The sequence below is a fragment of the Cnephaeus nilssonii genome (assembly GCF_951640355.1).
Source record: "Cnephaeus nilssonii genome assembly, chromosome: 11".
Lineage (NCBI taxonomy): Eukaryota > Metazoa > Chordata > Mammalia > Chiroptera > Vespertilionidae > Cnephaeus > Cnephaeus nilssonii.
The window spans coordinates 36,171,663-36,193,256 of NC_137082.1; the positions used below are offsets into that span (position 1 = coordinate 36,171,663).

At 41.3% G+C, this 21,594-nt stretch overlaps 1 protein-coding gene across 1 annotated transcript in view; it reads right to left on the reverse strand.

Moving 5' to 3' along the window:
* Positions 1 to 3,288: 3,288 nt before the first annotated feature.
* EDEM2 (ER degradation enhancing alpha-mannosidase like protein 2) overlaps positions 3,289 to 21,594 on the reverse strand; it is a 40,295-nt gene continuing 21,989 nt past the window's right edge. The window contains exons 7-11 of the mRNA XM_079783843.1: positions 14,697 to 14,838; positions 13,101 to 13,225; positions 9,108 to 9,252; positions 6,039 to 6,160; positions 3,289 to 3,958 (exon numbers count right to left, since the gene is read on the reverse strand). Of these exons, the coding sequence (XP_079639969.1) occupies positions 3,458 to 3,958; positions 6,039 to 6,160; positions 9,108 to 9,252; positions 13,101 to 13,225; positions 14,697 to 14,838 (1,035 nt within the window). The 3' untranslated portion in view covers positions 3,289 to 3,457. The remainder of the gene's footprint in view (positions 3,959 to 6,038; positions 6,161 to 9,107; positions 9,253 to 13,100; positions 13,226 to 14,696; positions 14,839 to 21,594) is intronic.

The following is a 21,594-nucleotide window of genomic DNA, read 5'->3' on the forward strand; positions in this document are numbered from 1 at the left end:
CAATATTTGTTTAAAATACTAGTATTCCCTATTAGATTGCCTGGGCACTTTTTCCAAAAATCAACTGACCATAAATATAAGGATTTATTTCTGGACTCTCAATTCCATTCCATTACTTTTTATGTCTAGCCTTATGCCAGAAGCAGTGTCTTGATTTTTGTAGCTTTGCACTAAGTTTTTATTTATTTTATTTTTTATTTTTTGGTTAATATTCACTCGAGGATATTTTTCCATAGATTTTTTTTTTTTTTTTTTTTTTTTTAGGGAAAGTGGACGAGAGAGGGAAAGACAGAGAGAAACATCGATGTGAGAGACACATTGATTGGTTGCCTCCTGCACGAGTCCCAACCAGGGCCTGGCCTGGAGAGGAGCCTGTGACCGAGATACGTGCCCTTGACGGGAATCAAACCCAGGACCCTTCAGTTCACAGGCCGATGCTCTATTCCCTGAGTCAAACTGGCTAGGGCTATTAGTATACTAAGTTTTTAAATCAGAACATGTGAATCGTACAACTTTACACTTCTTCAAGATTGTTTTGGCCTCTGATATGATTTCAGTCTTCTGGAACTTGTAGAGACTTGTTTTGTATCCTAACATGTGGTCTATCTTTGTAATGCATTGAATTGGATTGCATTGAATTCCATGTACACTTGAGAAGAATGTATATTCTGTAGCTATGGAGTGAAACGTTCTATAAATGTCGATATCCATCTGATCCAGTGTGTCTTTTAGAGTCACTGTTTCCTTGTTATTTTTTTATTTGGAAGATTTATCCAGTGAAGTCAGAAGGGTGTTAAAGTCCCCTACTATCACTGTATTGCTGTCAATCTCTCCCTTAAAGTCCTCCAGAAGTGTGTGTGTATGTGTATATAATGTGTGTGTGTGTGTATTTAGGTGCTCCTATATTGGGTGCACCAATATAAAGGTTTACCAGGGTCATATCCTCTTGTTGGATTGATCCTGTTAGTATTATGTAGTGATATTTATTGTCCTTGTGATGACCTTTATTTTGAAGTCTATTTCATCAGATATGAGTATTGCCATCCCAGGTGTTTTGTTTTTTTCCATTTCCATTTGCATGGAAATGTTGTTGTTGTTTTTACCATCCCTTCACTCTCATGCTGTGTCTTTTGTTGAGGTGGGTCTCTTGTAGACAGCATATATTTGGGTCATGTTTTTATATCCATTCATCTATCCTATGCCTTTTGATTGGAGCATTTAATCCATTTACATTTAAGGTTATTATTGGTAGGTACTTATTGCCATTTTAATTCTTTTTTAAAATATATTTTTATTAATTTCAGAGAGGAAGACAGAGGGAGAAATAGAAACATCAATGGTGAGAGAGAACCATTGATCGGCTGCCTCCTGCACGCCCCCTGCTGGGGATCGAGCCTGCAACCCAGGCATGTGCCCTTGACCGGAATCAAACCTGGGACCCTGCAGTCCGCAGGCCGACACTCTATCCACTGAGCCAAACCGGCTAGGACCCATTTTAATTCTTTATGCCTATGTTTCTCTCTATATATATTTCTTCTTCTCATTACAGCAGTCCTTTTAGCATTTCTTGCACTGCTGGTTTGGTGGTGATAAACCCCTTTAGCCTTTTTTTTTTTTTTTTTTTTTTTTTAGTCTGGAAAGCTCTTTATTTCACCATCTATTTTGAATGATAGCCTTGCTGGATATAGTAATCTTGGTTTCAGATCCTTGCTTTTCTTTTCTTTTTTCTTTTTCTAAAAATATATTTTTATTGATTTCGGAAAGGAAGGGAGAGAGAAACATCAATGATGAGAGAGAATCATCGGTTGGCTGCCTTCTCCATGCCCCACAATGGGGATTGAGCCTGCAACCCAGGCATGTGCCCTTGACTGGAATCGAACCTGAGACCCTTCCATCCAAAGGCTGACGCTCTATCCACTGAGCCAAACCAGCCAGGGCAGATCCTTGCTTTTCATTACCTTGAATACTTCATGCCATATACTACTGGCCTGTAGTTTCTGATGAGAAATCAGCTGGAAGCCTTATAGGAACTCCTTTGTAGATAACAAATTGCTTTCTCTTGCTGCTTTAAGATTCTCTCTGTCTTTAATTTTTGGCATTTTAATTACGATGTGTCTAGGAGTGGGCCTGTTTGGGTTCTTCTTGCTTGGGACTCTCTGTGCCTCCTGAACTTGTGTGACTTTCCTTCACCAGGTTAGGGATGTTTTCTGCTGTTATTTCTTCTAACACATTCTCTATCCCTTGCTCACTTTCTCTCCCTTCTGGCACTCCTATTATTCGAATAGTTACATTTCATGTTGTCCCACAGCTCCCTTAAGCTGTCCTCCTGTTTTTTAATTGTTTTTTCTTTTTGGTTCTCTGATTGAATGATCTTTTTTCTACTGTCTTCTAATTCACTGATCCAATCCTCGGCTTCCCATACTCTGCTGTGTATTCCTCCCATTGTGTTCTTCATTAGTGGTATGTCATTCTTCATAGTTACTGTATCTTTTCTCATGCTGTTGAGCATCTTTGCCATCATTATTCTGAACTCTGACAGGCTACATACTGTATGATACTCTGGAAAAGGCAAAACTATGGGGATATTAAAAAGATAAGTTATTTCCAGGGATTGGGAGAAGAAGGGCATAAACAGGTAGAGCACAGAGGATCTTTAGGGCAGTAAAACTATTTTAAATCTTTTTTTAATTTGAAACATGTTCCTTCTAAGTGACCTAGTGTGGGTATAAATAAGGTTGGTCATGAACTGACTGCCTTTGAAGTCAGGTGATGAGTACATGGGGTTATTATCCTGTTGTCTCTACTTCTGCTAACTATAAATTTTCTATAATTAAAGATTTAAAATCTCACTTCCTCAGAGGCTTTCTTTAACCACCCTATCTAAGGTAGATTAACTCTGCCCATGATTTTCTAGCACAGCATCCTATTTTCTTTATAGCACTTACCATGATGGTATTTTATATATTTACTAATTTATTTTTTTCCACTAGAATTTGTTTCCATGAGAATAAAAACTCTCTGCCTTGTTCACTGCTGAACTGTAGGGCTGAGGCTGGCACACAACGGTGCTCAGTAAATCTCTGTTGCATAGAAGGATAGATGGAGAGATGGCAGGACTAAAGGACAGAAGCACAGGCTGGGGCAAGAACTAATGCAGAAATACACTTATAACAACACCCTCACCAACAATACCAGAAAAGAGGAACCCTGAGAGGAGGGGAGATTCAATTATCAGCCCCTGGGGTCTTTGGAGCCAGGAGACTTCAGGTTTAATTGTTTCTCCAACTGTATGAGAAAAATAAACTAGATTTTTATTTTTTTTTTAAGTCATGAACGCTTTCTTTGAATGAAATCTCCTGAAACAACCCAATATGTAAAATAGAAACACATGATAGTCAAAAGCAGATTTATTATTCTAGTCTAGTTTCAAAAACAGAACAAGAAAATCATCCAGTGATTATGAGGAATCCAAAAATACCTGTCCCAGTAATGCCAACTTCGAGGTAAAGGGCTGACTAGGGCAGCTGAGAAGTGGGATTCTCTGCTTGGCAGGCTTCTTCTCCCTTACTCCATCATGGTTTTCAGGTGAGGAGAATGTTCCTGGCCCTGCTGGGGGTTCCCATGGCCCTGAGCTCATCGTTGTTTTCTGAAATCTTGATCTACCCTGTTTGAGAGAGTAGAATTCCTTCATCAATCCCTCCACTTCCCACTGCTCTTCCTTCAGCCTCCGGCAACAGTGCAGGGCAGCAGGGTCGATGGGGTGTGCTTCTGTGTTGAAGATGTAGCCCCCAGCCCCCAGGATGCACTCCCCATAGGGGGTGATCACTGCATCGAAGGTGGAGCCGTTGTTGTGAATAAAGTTGGTTGGGTCAAACAGAAGGTAGAGGTATTTCACAGTCTCGGCCAGGAAGAAAGACTCCATGCGGTTGTCAAGCTTGTGGTCTCGCAGATCTTTGATCTGCCACGAGGGAGAGGAGAACAAGTCAGAAGAACATTCCAGTGTAGCAGAAAGGGTCAGGGGACCCCGTTAGGAATTCCTGGCCTGCCACTGAACAGCTGAGGGCCTTTGGGCAAATTATTATCACAACTTCCAACTGGGCTTCCTGCTTCCATTCTTACTCTAAAGCATATTTATATCACAAGTCTTACCTCTCACTCATCCACAGAAAACCTCCAGTTGATGCCTCATTTCACAGAGACTAAAAAGCAAAGGACAGGGCCTAACAGGTCCTTGGTGGTCTGGCCCCTCCCCGCCCGACCACTCTGTCCCTTGCTCTTGCAAGTCCAGCCACAAGGCCTTTCTGTTCTGTGAGCCAACAAGCACACTCCCAAGCCAGGTTCTTTCAATCTGGAGAACTCTTCCTTCAGACATCCTCACAGCTTGCTCCCTCACTTCTTTCCAGTCTCCACTCAAATGCTCCCTCTTCAGACAGGTCTTCCTTGATCCCTATCTGACCTGACAATTCCTATTCGCTTTATCGTACCCTTTTGTGACTATAAACACAGATCTAATGATCCCCTTTAATGACACTGTAAAAACATAGCATCAGTTACTTAGCTAATCCTCTTAATGGCATTAGAGTGGCCACCAGGTTTTTGCTATTGTAAACAACTAATTAGGAGTCTTATAAAGAAAATTTCATACTGAGTTTATGCCATAGATGAGTAAGTTTACTTGCTGCAAACATTTATTTCTAGCTTCTCAGAATTAGTAATACATTTTTTAAATAACAACAACAAAAAAAGTAACTAAAATACGAACTTAAAGTACCAGGAATTATTATTCCCTTGTCTGTTTGACAAAGGCCAAGGAGTCAGATGCCTGTTCACATCATTCGCTTTGGAAGACCTCCAAAGGGCTTCATTTTCGTGGAAATAAGTTGAGCATTCCTAAAAGGCCCCAACGGGTTTATCCACTTTGGCTTTTCACACGATACAACATACTGGAAACTAAAACAAACCCATTGCTTTACTTTCCCCATATGTGTGTGTGTGTGTGTGTATATATATATATATATATATATACATATATATATATATATATGTACATATGTATTTATGTTCTAATACATATGTACATATATGTCTTGTTTTTAAACATATGTATTTATGTTCTACTTATAGAATACAATCACATACAATTTTGAAAAAGACAGTTTTTTTGTTTGTTTTTAATCCCTCACCCTAAAAAACAAAAAACAAAACCTCTGTAGGCTTTTTGGTGAATTTTCTTCCAGACTATTTTCTTACACATCTGGTTTTCAAATGTCTGTCATGACTATTTACATCTTGCCTGCTGGGTCCTCTAAGGATGTGACATGGCTCTCACTCTTGACCCTTTCAATGCATTCTCCACAGTGATCTTTCTAAAATAAAATCAGATTATGTCACTGCTGTGCTGTAAATTCTACCAAGGCTTTCCATTCCAGGCAGAACAAAAGCCGAACTCCTCCCATGGCTTATACAAAGCCCTTCGTGATCCAGGCAACTGCCTACCTCTGGGACGCGACCTCCTCCCACTTCCTTCCTTGCTCACTCCAGTCCAGCCACACTGGCCTTCTTTCTGTCTCCCTTCTTTCTCTCTCATTCATGGTTTTCCCTATAGAATGTTACCCCAGGGCTTGGTCTTTTTTTTTTTTTTTCCACTATAACCCTCAGCCTAGCACAGTGCCTGACCTGTGAAAAGACATTCAATAAACATCTGTGAGACTAGTAAGGTTGTTTCATTAAGGATCCCTAGGTTTAAATATAAGGCTACGGGCCTCTGAATTTCCCTTCTAGAATCCATTTTATAGGCCTTTTCACAAAACTCACCCTTGCAAGCCTATTCCAATAGGCTTCTACTAACTTTGTGACCTCTGGCAAGGCTCTGAGCTTCTGTTCCTCAGTCTCCCCATCCATAAGATAAAGGCGTTATGTACACCTCTAAGGCCCCTTTCCAGCGCTAATATTCCAGAACTCCCAATGTTCCACCCTTAGAGAGGCTCTTTAATAGCAGGAAGACATTTCCCAATTCTTGAAACCATGGAAACACTTACTGTTGCAAATCCACATTCCACCTTGCTGATTTTTTCAATGGACTCCACAGCATCCCTTCCAAGTTCTAAGAGGGTGGGATCCCCCGTAGCACGGTAGAGGTACATGGCGCTCTCAATGAGTTCTGCAAAATTCAATGCAAACCCTTCTCAGCCAGTGGCTGATCAAGGAAGGTTCGGGCCCACTTAGGGTAGTGAGAGACTTGTCTCCTCCATACCTTGTCTACAGGGCCCCCACTAGGAGGAACATAGGAGAACTCACTCAATGCTGAGTTTCCAGAGCCTATTGGCCCAAAAGCCTGAAGCTTAGTGGAAACCAGACAAAGGGAGAAACAGGCAGCCAATCTCCGGGACAAAGGAAGTGGCAGAGACAGCTGCCTCTCGCCCAGTGTCTGTTCCCTTACTTAGTATCTGTGGCGCCTTCCTTAGTAATAGAATCCCTAATTTTTGCCAAGTACATGGCTGCCAAGACTAACAACCATTCCCAGCAGGTGTGGGATTAGGGATCCTGATACCATAGAGAACCATAGATAAGACCAGAACATACAAGAGAAATATCTCTATCTTAATTAAGCGACTACATTATTTTTTGTGGGTTTTGTGTGTTTTTCTGTCACTCATAGCCCAACCTAATCCTAAAACTTAAAGAGTATGGGCTTATCATTACAAGGCCCTTTCTGAGATGGAATGGAACAAAACAGAAAGGCCAACATATTCAAGAGCCAATCTTCAATCTAGTGAGGATGCAGCCATCAGTTCACCATGCTCAGAACAAGGCAACAGTCTTGCCCTATTCAACTGAAATTTTATGTTCACACATGGGCCCCATCTGAAGATAATTATTAACCAACAGGAGTTGGTCCAAATGAGAATATTTATTCTGGAGGAAAGAAAACCCAGGAAAATGTGCTTATTGCTTTCAAATATCTGGAGAGCTATTATGGAAATGCAAGCTTTGACTTCTAGGGTGGCCCCAGTGGGTGGAAACTACCATTCGATAGATTGTTCTACTTCTTTGCCTGCCTTTTCTCAGAGAGGAAAGCTCTCCTTCCTAGACCAACCTCTCTCCTGATTATGCCCTTCCCTGTTTCCTCCTTGATCAGCACTTTCCTCTCTTCTGATTTATTACTGCAAACTCTATTTATTTCTTTTCTTTTTTTTTTCAGAGAAAAGATCTCTGCCTATCTCCCCAGTTTTCTTCTCCTTTTCCCTCCTTTACCCCGATGGCCTCTAGACAATTGCTAATCTAATTGCTCATTTTAAGACAGACTGTGTCCACTGGTAGGTGAACACACTATGTGTGTTCAAGGAAAGAAACCATAGTGCTGTTCTGGGAAGTCTTCCCGTCTGCTTCTAGCAGCTGGCTGGGTCAGTGGTTTTCTCTTTCTCACACATGGGCCTACATTCGCTAGTAATTGCTTTAATTTTCTGTATACGCAACCAACTCTCTAGAGTCTAGAAGATGGTGACAGCTCAAGGTTGAGATTTGAACTTGGAGTGGGAGGGGAACTGCCCTCAGAGGCCTTTAGGCTAGGCCAGTGGTCGGCAAACTCATTAGTCAACAGAGCCAAATATCAACAGTACAATGATTGAAATTTCTTTTGAGAGCCAAATTTTTTAAACTTAAACTTCCTCTAACGCCACTTCTTCAAAATAGATTCGCCCAGGCCGTGGTATTTTGTGGAAGAGCCACACTCAAGGGGCCAAAGAGCCGCATGTGGCTCGTGAGCCGCAGTTTGCCGACCACGGGGTTAGGCTCTGTGTGTCAACATCTGCTGATCAGATGCATGTACCAGAGCATAAGGCACCGGCTAATATAATTACAGAGTAGTACCCTATCTCCCATTTGCTACTGTTTTGTGGTAGGAAGAGTGATTGGACTAAGGCATTCCTAGATTCCTGGATGTGGCACCTTACTGTCCAATAATGCCTTCCTGCCAGCCTATCCTGCAAACAACAGGTTGCCTCTGTAAGTAGTGAGCTCCCTGCCACTGGCGGTAACCACACGAAGACTACATCACACTTCACACAGCTATTTTGAGGGGATTTCAACTAGAAGACCTCTCAGGTTCTCTCTAAGCCTAAAAACTCACATTTAGTCCCAAACTGTCTTCATTTTATTTAGAACACTGGAAATGATACCTTCTGAGAGTTTCCTCTTTAAAAAAAAAGCCATGAGAATATATGCATGAGAAATACCAAGAACAGCAGCCTCTAAGGAGTCAAAAGCGGCTCATTTGCTCTTCCCACTGGCTGTTTTACTCCCTCTTTTGTTCCCTCGCCACAACTCCCATAACAACCCCAATGGGTAGAGAAGGGCAGAATGGACAGAAGCCACTAGAAGGCCTGTCCCACAGCTAAAAGGCATTCAAGTGGGAAGGTGTGTCAAGTCTAGGACAGTGGTAAGGTAACCTATTTTGGGGTGGAGATGACTACGTGTGCTGACTAAGCTTCCTTCCTCTGTCCCCTATTCCCTTTTCCTCCTTATGACGTTGAATTTTCCTGCAGTGAATCAGAGAATCAGAGCTGGACAGGAACTTACAAGTTTTATCTAGTGTGCAGTCCCTTCCTTCTCTGCTTCATCTTGATTTCTGAGCTGCAAGTGAGGAGGTGGATGAGACCAGATGATTCATTCTTACCTAAAGTCCATTCCATTTCTTACAATGGAACCATAGTTTATCTGACCCACTGACTTAAGGAAGTTTGCCTATACTTCTTAAATCTTGATGGCAGGAACTCAAAAGGAGTCAACCTGGCTTTTTCCATCTCACTCACTTGCTCCAGTTTGAAAGACCATTAAGGTGTAGTTAGGAGACCTGGATTCCAGTCCTAGCTCCTATACTTACAGCTTTGGGCAATCCATTTCAAACCCCCAGGCGTCAGTCTTCTTATGCAAAAAGATGAGGATAAATAATTCCTAGCAAGAAAACCACCCAGAGCCACTGGAAGAATCAGATGGGGGGCACGGAGGGGGAAATGGATTTGTGAACACTTGTGAGGCATGTTAACTTCTAAAGACATGAGGATATGGGGTCCTGAGAGCCAAACCCAATGGCCAGAGATGCTGCTTACCCGGCCGAAGTGGGTAACCCTCTCGCTTCTCCACTGTGTATCCCTGAGGAATGTTGTAGAATTCTGGGAGCCCCCCAAACTGCTTCCACACAGTGTAGTAGTTAAGGAAGGTCCTCATGGCATTGTCAATGTCCCCGATGAGGCTCTGTAGGAGAGAACTGGTTGTCAGGCAGACAGCCACCAGGTATAAAACCCCACAACCTCAGGGAAAAGAAAAGTAAAAGTTTTAGAGCTAAAAAGGCCTGCAATCAAACCCTGGGCTGGCCATTTACTCACTCCAACCAGATACTTACCTTTTCTGAGCTTAATCTATAAGATACAAAATTTAATATATCTCATACATTGTGGGGAGTGACAGAGGTTGTACACAAAGCCCCTGACTGCCAGTATGTGCTAAGTCAATGCTGGACTCTAACAGTTTTTAAATAGGTAAGTCAGCCATTCGGTTCAAAATCTCCCACCCTACACCCCAGCATATAACCGTTTTGTATCAGTTTGTAAACATAAGCAAATATGTATGAGTATATATTATTTCCCCCACATTTAATATAGCTGATTAAATAGATTGTTCTGCAGTTCCCTTTATTCATTTAACAATATATCTTGATCTTTTCCACATAAGTACATAAAGAGCTCCCTCCTCCTATTGCATAGAATTCCACTGTTTGGACCATAATTTAATTAGCTCCTTATGAATAAGCAGTTGACTTGGTTCTAATCTTTTGCTATATCAATGCTGCAATAAATAACTTTGAACATATATCACCTCAAACTTATGCAAAGTGTATCTGTAAGATAAACTTCCAGAATTAGGATTGCTGGATCAGAGAATACATGCATTTGTAATTTTACTAGCTGTTACTAAGTAGCTATTAATATTCACATAAGCTCACAGGGAAACAGCTGACCTTTTTAAATATATATACAATTTTTGAAATACATATTTTTAATTGATTTCAGAGAGGAAAGGAGAGGGGGAGAAAGATAGAAACATCAATGATGAGAGAAAAATCATTGACTGCCTCCTGCACGGCCCACACTGGGGATCAAGCCCAAAACCCAGGCCTATGCCCTGACCGGGAATTGAACCATGACCTCCTAGTTCATAGATCGATGCTCAACCACTGAGCTATGCTGACTGGGCCAGCTGACCTTCCTGACATCTCCACTGGATATCTCAGTGATAGGACAAACTTGACTTTTCCCAAGCAAGATTCTTGGTTCCCTCACTTTTCCACAAAGTTGTCTTTCTACTCCTGTCTCTTTTCTTTCCAGTTAATGGCACCAGCGTCTACTGAGTTACTCCAGCCAGAAACCTGGTGGTTGTCCTTGACTCCTCCTTATCCCCACCCCACATCCATTCCATCAGCAATTCCTGTCAATTCCATCTCCCAAAATATCAAGATTTTTCTCTTTATCTCTAGAGCCACCACTTGGTCTGGTCATCAGCAGACCAGACTGTGATGACCTCAAAAGCCTCCTCCTACCACTTGTGCTCTTGCCCTCTCCAACCCACTGTCCCCAAGGCAGCCAGAGTAACCCTCTTACTCCACACGCCAGACCTCAGGGCTTCCTACAGGCGCAGCATAGAACTGAGGTGACTCACCGTGGTCCTCAAGGCCCTGCACAATCTGGTCACTGCTGACCTTCCATCCATTGATCTTTTCCTTCCCTGGACTATGGCCACATTGCTTTTCTTTGTTTCTGATAAACACCCAACTCTTTCCTGCCTCACGACCTTCACACACGATATTTCCTCCCCCTGGAACATCATTCCCCGTCCCCAATTCTTCAAGTATTGGCTTTAATATCATCACATCTGAGAGGCTTTCTTGTCTAAAGTTGGTCCCCATCCAATATTCTATTTTAGCCTCTAATTTGTTTCCTTCATTTGCAATTTATTATTTTATCTATTTATCTGTTTTAAGTTTTTCTTTGTGTCTCGCCCCATAAACTTCATGAAGGCAGCAGGCCTGGAACACAGAAGGCATTCAAATATTTGATTAGTAAGTGAATAAACCAATTTAATATCTCTAAGCCTCCTTTCTTCATATGTGAGACAATACTTAGCTCAGTATGTTGTGATGATTCTGAGTAAAGCGCCTGACACATAAATCATTTTTTCATAAAGATTATGTACTACTTAAAAATAAGAGAGCCCCAAAAACTCATTAAGAAATACATTTCCTATAAAATTGCTTTTAGGTTTTATAATTATTTATCAAAATATTGTAAGCTATTAATGCTATTTTAATCATTTATAAATTAATAATAACTAAATCCAGAAGAAAACAAATTGAATACTCAGAGCCTATGGTCACAGGGAATTCTGTAATGTTTTTAAGTTCTATGTACTATATTCAAATTTTGTTACAGAAACATATGATAGAGTATCAATAAAATTTTTCAGCTTAAAATGTAATAATTAGGATTAAATTCTGTTGGGGCCTAGAGTGGAAATACGAGTTCAAAGATAAAAAGGGATGGTATACAACTGTTCAAACACGTAAGATAAAAAATATCCAAGGGGCACTTTAGTTTTTCAAAATTCTTCTAGAGGGGCACTCAAGCAATAAAATTTGAAGATCCTAGGAGAACTGGCCAATATTTAATATTATCAACCAGAGGCCTAGTGCACAAAATTCGTGCACGGGTAGGGCCCCTTGTCCTGGCCGGTGATCAGGGCTGATCAGGGCCTTCCTTCCCTGGCTGCTGGCCAGGGCCTTCCTTCGTTCCACACCACCCCCTGGTGGTCAGCACACGTCATAGTGAGCGATCGAACTCCCAATCTCCTGATCAAACTCCCGAGGGGACACTTTGCATATTAGCCTTTTATATATATAGATAAGTTCTCTCTGAGCCGGTTGCCCCATCTGTTTAATAAGAGGGCTGGCTAAAAGTACATAATGTGGGACTAGTTAAATAAATTACAGTGTCCCTATTCAATGGAATATATGCAGCTGTTTCAAAAAGATAAAACTTAGCCTTGGCCGGAATGGCTCACTTTTGAAGCATTGGCACACACACCAAAAGGTTGAGGGTTTGATTCCCAGTAAAGGGGACATGCTTGGGTTGCAAGTTTGGGGGGCAACCAATTGATGTGTCTCTCTCACATTAATGTTTCTCTCCCTCCCCCTTCCTCTCTTCCACTCTCTCTAAATATCAATGGGAAAAAATATCCTCAGGTGAGGATTAACAACAACAGCAAAAAAAGGTAAAACCAAATATGTTATATCAATAAAGGATGATCTCTAAGATATAATCAGTGAAAAAAGAATATGTATATGTCCTATATATAGAAAGAAAAAAGAGGGATATAAATATTCATATATTTATGGATATGGATTTCTGGAAAGATATACAGAAAACAGATAATAGGGGCTGGGTTAGGGAGAGAAGATGGGGGCTTAAGACTTACTTTACAAGATATTCCCTATTGCGCTTTTCAAATTTACCACTACATCCATGTTATTACCTTTTCTTTAAATTAAAAAACACACACACTAATTTATGAAAATATTTTGGTACACCTAGGGGGTTGATTAGATGGGCTCTAAAATCTCTTCCAGCTACAAGTCTCAGACTGTGTAATAGAAAAAGAAAATGATCGCAGACACAGCAGTCCCAGCTGTTTTCACGCCCTTTCTCAGGCCCGCTGTCAAGAATGAGGAGGTTTGACAGAAATGTCCAGTGGAGAAACAGCTGTTGCCAATGTCTGTTACTGCCCAGCCTGGAAAGACACTCTCCACCTTATATTAACATCAATCCATAGCAAACTGGAAGTTAGGTTCCTGACACCTTAAAGCTCCCCTCGGAAAATTCAGTGAGACAGAATCTTAAATCTGTCCAATTCACTGTCTCTCTTCCATTCCCAAGCCATCCCTCCAAAAAAAGTACTCAAGCAACTAAACTATCTTCTTTGACTCTTACATCAGCATGAGCTTGCTTTGCCAGTTACATAGGAAAATGAACACCCTCTCTGATCATTCCTACCTGAAGACCAGGCCAGTAGGCCTCCAAGGATTGGAAGACTGGCATGGACACAGTCCCCTTGTGCATCTGCACCCACAGGTACCAGTCATCAAAGCGGGTATAATTCCGAATGGCTTTGTTGTATTCTGCAGTGGAGATGGAATAATGGATATGTCAGTGATTAGGGAGACAAAAGGCAGCCCTTGGCAACAGAAGCATGGACTTAAAACTTTTGAAGAATTATTTATGATGGTCTAGCCTCAAAGCAGGCTAGGACGCAATGAGGCAGAGAGGAAGAAGCATGGGGTCTGGAGTCAAACTTCCAGGCTCAAATTCTAGCTCCAGCTTTACCACTTGCTAGGCAAGTTTTTAGGCAAGTTTTTCCCTCTTGAGCCTCAGGCTCATAATCTGTAAAATAGGGAGAGTAATGTTATACAACCTCATAGGGTTGTTCAGTCAGTTATTCATCCAACAATATTCACTGAGCACCTACTACATGCCAGGTACCCAGGGCTGGCAAACAAGACTAAGAAAGCTCTTAGCCCTCAGGGAGCTTACATTCTACTGAGAACTTTAACTTATATCTCCCCCTAAATTGTAAATCCATGAGGGCCAGGACTTTTTTTTTATTGGTTTTAGAATCCCCAACACTAAGATAGTATACAATACTGATATTGATATATATTAAAGAGAAAGAGGAAGGCAGAGGGAGAGAGAAAGAAAGAGAAACATTGATGTGAGAGAGAAACATCAATCATTTGCTTCCCACAGGCATTCGACCAGGAATAGAACCCGAAACCTGAGCATGTGCCCTGACCAGGAATTGAACTCACAACCTTTTAAGTGCATGGCATGACACTCAACCAACTGAGCCACATTGGCCAGGGCGATAATCATAATAAATATGCATAATACCATCTGAATGAATGAAGCATCAAATACACATTCAAATAAATAAGAATCTCAAATAGTGTTGTAAGGAATAAATAAAATAGTCTATGTTCAGTGCTTGACATATCACTGGTACTCAAATATTTGCTGAACAAATTAATGGTAGCTATAGTAACAATTATTAGCTGCTCAACAATTCCTCAATATCATTATTAGTAGTGTCTAAGAGCCTGGAGGGTAAAATGTTTGTATTCAACAGGCATTAATCTATGCCCTACCTCATGCAAAGCATTGTGGGAAATACAAAGATGAATATGGCATGGATGATAGAACTATGGATGACAGTTGATTGTAAGAGAGAGGCTGAAGGCCATAAATTCTGAGGAAAGATTAAGCTACTTCTTGGCAAGGTGACATTTAAGCTGGGCCTTGAAGGGTAAATAGAATTTTGGCACATGAAGACAGGAAAAAAGGCAAAGGAAACACGTGCAATGGCCAAGCAGTAAGATCTCCAGGGCTATACACAGAGAACGCTGGCTCTTGGCAAGAAGGTGACAAGAGGTGTAGTGGGCATCACGTGGACAGTGAACGTCCATGACGGCTTTGAATGCAGACTCAGGTATTCAGAACTGATTCTCTAGGCACTTGGGAGCAACTGAAGGTTTATAAATAAACCACAGGTCAACAGGAACAATCATGGGGAAAGCCCCCTTATCCGGCCTTTACCTAGGAACATGGCCATGAGCTTCTTATCCTGCAGCAGGATGGCTCCTTTCACCAGGTACTCAAAGTACGAGTCCACACCAGCCCCGATGCCTGCGTCCTGGGCCACCCACTTGCCAGTGAGCACGTCAATGTGGTTGCCAACCTATGAGAGAGACAGATAGTATCAGGAGAGGGGCCAAAACAAAACAGGCATCTCCCCACATCCCTTACTGCCTAGTGAGATGCAAGGGCAAGGCTGGACCATGGCCAGCTTTCCTCCATATCTGTACAGTGGAGATGCATGTCATGCATATTTATGAGGACTTAATATCCACACTGGGCAAACAATGAAAAAGAACAATGATTTGGAGGTTTATGTCCTTTCTAGAGTAAGTGTGAGCTGGGAGATAAGAACTTGCTGTTCCCACAATCTGTCTCAGATTTCTCAGAACTCTGCATGTGTTTACAGTGTCTAATTACACAAGACATACTTTACATATTTCCATAAGTCAACTCAGGGAATATAACCAAGAAACCAGTGGAGTGGTTGCTTGTAAGGAGAGGAAAAGGGAAGCTGGGGGCAGGATTCAGAGGAGACTTCACAGGTATCACTGAGTACCTTTTTTGTATCCTTTGACTTGTACACCATGTGACTCGTAAAACCCTTTTAAAATAAAATCTAAAACATTTAAATGAAGAAATATTCTGGGGCTCCCCAGCAGCCCCTGAACAACAGATGAACAGATTACTCAGACAGTCTGACTGTGCAAGAGAGGGCTAAGGGGCCCCTGGCTTTAGTAGCCAGAGAAGCCTCTATTGCCTGCCTCATTAGGCGTTTATTGGAATTTTTATCTTTATTTATTTATTTTTAATATATTTTATTGATTTTTTACAGAGAGGAAGAGAGAGGGATAGAGAGTTAGAAACATCGATTAGCTGCCTCTTGCACACCCCCTACTGGGGGTGTGCCCGCAACCAAGGCACATGCCCTTGACCGGAATCGAACCCGGGACCCTTGAGTCCGCAGGCCGATGCTCTATCCACTGAGCCAAACCGGTTTCGGCTGGAATTTTTATCTTTAGATACAATCAGTAGGGTGAATAATCTTGGGAGGACACATGTTTACATTGTCCTCTAGTGCCAGGGTCTTTCTCAGCATCTGCTAGGGTTCAAGGAATCTGGAAAAGGGGCTGTGCATAAATGAATGAAGAGACTAGAGAAGAAATATGAATTTGGAAGGCATGGAAGAGAGCCAGATGGAAACTCAGTTCTAGTGACTAAGCTCCCCGAATGTCCAGACCCCTAGCTTTTTGTTAACACATTTTGCCCTAAAGCAAAGCAGATATACATATCAAAGGTAAGGTTTGGTAACAGTAAAAGATTATCAGGTTGGGGGAACTGCCCTCAGCTGTCTGGCAGCAGGCAATAATATGTAGATCTTCAGCCCTGCTGAAGCCCCAAGGTTCATTGTCAGGAGCCAAGAGTCAATGACAAATTAATTCTAACATTATTTCAGTAAGCTAATGAAACAGAACCTCATGGAAACTTAGTCCTCACCATTGGCTTACTTCCTCATGCCTGAGGACAAAGCATTCTTCGCAGAGCTGCCCTTCAACCGCCCCATCCTTTATCTATAGTCAACACCCTTTACGACCTTAGCCAAATTATCTAAGTCCACATGATCCGCTCAGCCCCTATCCCTCCTAGACATCTCCCCTTCTAGAACTTCCTCATACCCCCTCCCCTGCCTGCAGCCCCTGCTGGCAAGCACTGATAGGTCCACAGTTCACTCCCCGCGCCCCACCTCCCACTCCCTGACTTGGATATAAGGCATCGCTGTAAGAATAAAAATTTGAGGCTTGATCAGAAACCCATTTGTCTTGCCTCCATTTTCCGCGTCCCTTGTTTGTCTCATTCTCTTAGGTTCGTCTCTGGTGTCCGTGTTGTTGCCCCGCAGGTCGGGGCAAAATGGCGCCCAACGTGGTCTAGAGACCCTCCGACGAGAACATCCACTGGAAAGGCCTGGCCAGGCGACCCTCGGATTGAATTCCGCGACCTTCGGATTAAATTCCGCGACCTTCGGATTAAATTCCGCGACCTTCGGATTAAATTCCGCGACCTTCGGATTAAATTCCGCGACCTTCGGATTAAATTCCGCGACCTTCGGATTAAATTCCGCGACCCTCGGATTAAATTCCGCCCTAGATCGCCGCGCACCCGCCGCGAGTCAGATCGGAGTAAGGTAAGTGGAGCATTTTCACCCCTCTCTGCTCGGCTGTTATTATTGGCTTTTCGGGTCAATTCCTCTTGCCCACTAATAAGCAGTCACCTCACCGTATTGGGGAAGAGTTAAGGGTACCCAGTCTCGGTAGTGACGACTCTGAATCACTTGACCTAGTATCCCTGCTTGATTTCTCTGTCGGAAGCTTCTCACTGAGTAAAATTGCCCTCCAAACCTTGAGCTTGCTATGAACGTAAGGTCGTCCACCTCATAGACTCAACCACGAGGAGTTCACCTCCCCGATCCCTACGGGACGGGGACATCAGGGATCTTCCTCGTCTATGAGGGTCCGAGTAGGCGGGTTATACCTACCGACTGTTTCACGCAAGCAAGGGAGTAAAGAGCAATATTGAAAGGTGAAAGTTCCGCTTTGATTTCACAGTTGGCGAGAAAAGTCAGGCTGACCTGGCGTGGGGTTTATACAGCCCGGAGGCTTACGTGGGAGAGGATAATTACCTAAAAAGCCATCCAGCCGACCAGATATGGGGCATTCCCTGGTTCCCCCTAGGAGGAACCATCAATCATAGACGATGGGTTAGAGTAGGAGATGCTTTACAAGATTTTTATCAAGCCTTTGGCCCTGAAAAAATTCCTGTACATGCTAAAAATCCACTCACATGACCCTGACGTTCAAGAAAACGGGGGAGGAAATTCTTAAAGAAAACTCCCATCCCCCTTCCACACGCCCTTCAGGATTATTATGAGACTTTTGGTCCAGAGAAAATTCCTATTTTAATTGGTGATGGCCTTGATTCAGCACAGGAGAGTTTAAGAATGTCTAAGTGGGGTGCAGCCACGGCCTTACAGCCTGCAATGGAAGGGTGCAAGTCTCTAATAATACCATCTGCACCTCTTCTGCCTCCACGTGTAAACTACTTGTAACCAAGTAAAAAAGAATAAAAGGAACTTCTCAGCAACGGCCAATAATTCTTTATCTTAAAAATCTTTTCTTTCCTTAAAAATAAAAATAAATAAAAATTGAAAAAAGTAAATAAAATAAAAACAGTAGATGCCAGACCATTACTGAATCTTCCCCCTAAGAAAGAAGGAGGTGGGGGAAGGGAGACACGAGGTGATCCAATATGGACGCCACTCCCCAAGACAGCCAATTTGAAAGGCCTCATCTTCACCATCTTTATTTATTTTCCAGCTAATGACTTAAAGCTTTTACAAATTCATAAATGCATCCGGGATTTCTGTGCACATGCAAAGGGAAAAGGCCAGTTTAAAAACGAGTGCGCATAGTTTTGAGCTGGACTTGACCTTTTTCTGTGTACAGAATAAAAACCCGAGACTATTTTGGCTTTAAAGATGGTGGAGATGAACCGGGGAGAGAAATAGAGGCTGGTTTCCCAAGGTGATTTAAAGTAACTCATTTGAAATTACCCACCCCGAGGCAAGTAACCCCCAGGAAGTAGATAATACTGAAATGTTGATCTGAGTATGCCAATTATGAAGTCTAGATGTTATAATTAATTAATCTATTAATTGACTATGCCTTATATTTTGTTTGAAATGTATCCTTAAAAATGTAAAAGTATTATTGATTTGAGAAATGCTAAGTATTTAATTTTGCTATCTAAGATTTAAAGCTCTGAAAGTTTAAGGTCTCTTTACTCTCCATTAAAAGGTTTTAAAGCTACACCCTTTTTTATGGAGGGAGGGATGGACGCGCCCTTCCCCTAGCGTGTAGGTGGGCTGGTTCCCGCCAGCGGCCATTTTTAAAGAATGTTCATTTGCATTTCAATGGCTACACCTTTTGCTAGCTGACCTTCCCAGAAAAGGTCAAGTGGCTAGGCCAACCCCAGCCAGAAAAAAACATGATTTAAAGTTAACTATTAGATTTTAAAATTTATTCTTAAAAATATAAAGGGTTATTAATAAAGAACTGCTAAATATTTGACTTACAAACTCTGGAAGTTTAAGGTTCAGATTGAATTGGGAAAACTTACATAATTGTGGTAACTAAATGCCTAGAGTGTAGTAAAATGTGTTTTGAGAAAATAAAATGTTTTCTCTTAAATAATTAGGAATTCAAAATATGTTACTTCTTGGTCTGATTTAAAAAAGAGAATTAATTCTGCGATACAGTTTAAATTTAATTGATATTCTTTAAGATAATTTAAGTATATAATCTTTAAATCATATATATACATATATATATTATATGTTTGACCTTTCCAAGGTATTTCAAGGTTTTGAGAATAGCTTTTAAGACATTTCACAGGCCCTTAAATGTATTTCAAAAGTCTATTCTCTCTTCATGGAAAGCTTTATAAAATAATGAAAGTTTTTGCCTGTAAGAAGGGCAAAAACAATATATTTAAATATAGTCAAAATTTTCAACAGCAGTAGAATTTCTAAAAAGACAAAAGCCTCAAGCAGCCTGCATTTTTTAATCGGCTGGAGGTGGGACACTGTTTGTGCTTTTAGATCAGACCAATAAAGTATCAAACCTATAAGTTTACTGAATAAGTTTCTTTGCCTTTTTTTTTAAATTAAAGATATCTACTTAAGTTACCTTATAAATTGGATTTTTAAAATATAATCAATGTCTCATATAAATTAAGTTACATGAGAAGCCAATGTTTTTATAAGTAATTGAATCCTGACTCGTAGCCGCCAGCATTCTTAATTAAGCTAGAGGCGGGGCAACATTTGCTGCTTGTGAGGCAGCCGCCATCTTGCCTGCCTCTCTGGCCACGTGGTTACTGCCCACCATCTTGTAATAACAAAGGCCAGTCCCCTTCCTTTAAATAAGCCAATGTCTTTGTAAGCAATTTAAATAAGTTTTCTAAAAGGGTTACTGAAGGCTTCCCATGATTCCTCTGTATATTCAAATAAGCCTAAGAGGATACTTTCAAAATATAATTATAAATTTATAAAAAAGAAATTTTAAGATTTTAAATTCTATTTCACTAACATTTACAGTATAAACTGAAAATTGTTATTAAAATGTTAAATCTGAAAGTAAATTAGTAGTCAGCCTTACTGTAAGAATACTTGTAATATAGCTAGCTAGTCGCCTGAGGCTTGCCTTTCAAGCTGTAACCATACAGGTTGCTTGTTGTAAAAAGAAAGACAAAGATCCTTAAATGAAACTCTCTATAGCCTGCAGATTATTTTGGGAGACAATAGAGTTTTCCTTCAAACATCAGAGATTGTAATTGATAATCAACGCATCAGACCTCAGAAGGTGTAGATAAGAAAAGATTAAATGACTTTTAGAAATTATTCAGAGATTTTAACTGGTTAAAACCTTTTCTATACAGAAATTGATAGCCAGTTTGAGATTGAATTGCCATGGCCTAGAACAAAGAATATTCTTACATGATATTTTACAATTTCATTATAATTTTTGATATTTTACAACAGCACATTGTACAATTATCCCAAACTTACAAATTAATTCTTTGAATGTTTGGCAGCAATTTAAAAAGGACATGAAAGAATTTAATCCCTTCCACTGTGTGGAAGGCCCCTTGGGAAAGCATTTGAGCATTCTATATTGACCCTTCTTGCTCTTTTTGCCAAGAGGGACCCTCTTCTCACAATCCAATTGCCCATAGCTGTTGCCTGAGTTTTCTGTTCATGCTGAGGTTAAAGCCTCATAATGACTGGTACCATGGATCTGTCTCTCGCCCAATGGCGTGAGATGGGTCCTCCCTGGAGAAGAAACCTGGGTACCCCAAGATCTGTGATCAATGCCAGGGCCCCACCAGCAGGCGAGGGGATCCCAAGGCAGGTACTGGGCATGGAGGCCATAGGGGCGTAGGCTACCAAGGAGACAGAACTGAACCTCACATCACCCTGCTTGGCCCCGGAGGATGGCTGGTTAGTCAAAGACGGGTAAGATTCCTCAAGGGAGGAACAACCTAAGACAGGCACAGTCGTAGAGGGGCCATCAGGAGAGAACTTGGGGGTCAACAGAGGTGGGGCACAGAACCTCACCCCCCCAACATTGCAGGGGTTTGAACACTCGCCCCTTCTGAAGGACATCTCCTGCCCCATGGCTGCTTCGCGCTTCCCATGCCAGCTCAAATCGGGACCCAGGCAACATACAGAGACTTGGCCCAGATCAGATCTGGACCCAGATAACAGAAAGAGACTTGGCCCAGTTTGGATTGGGACCCAGGCAACACAGAGTTGGCTGATGGCAGCTGCCCTATATCTAAATCCAGGAATGCTCAGGGCTTTCTCAAGGATGCAAAATAATCCTTTCCATTAATATTTACTGAGTAAACTAAGATTGTTGTTATTTAATGAGTATTAAATTTGACAGTAAAATAGTCAAGTTTTCAGATTAATTTAAATTGGCTAATTGAAAATAAGTAAATATTCAAGAAAATGTAATTGTACAAAAGCTGTTCCTAAAGTATTAACCAAAATTTCTATTGATAGTTCATTTCATGGTAAAATTACTTAACATGCAATGAACCTAAAGCAGTCATATTTTGTGCAAAAATTAAAATTTAAAGTTATCAAGACTGCATTATAAAAATCTTCCAAAGCCTCCTAAAAATTAAATAAAAAAGGGGGATAGTGGAAAAATACCATGTAAGAAAAAATATCCTGTAAGTAAATTACATCTAGAAAAAATTTTTACTTTGAAAATTAATTTTCATACAGCAGGACACC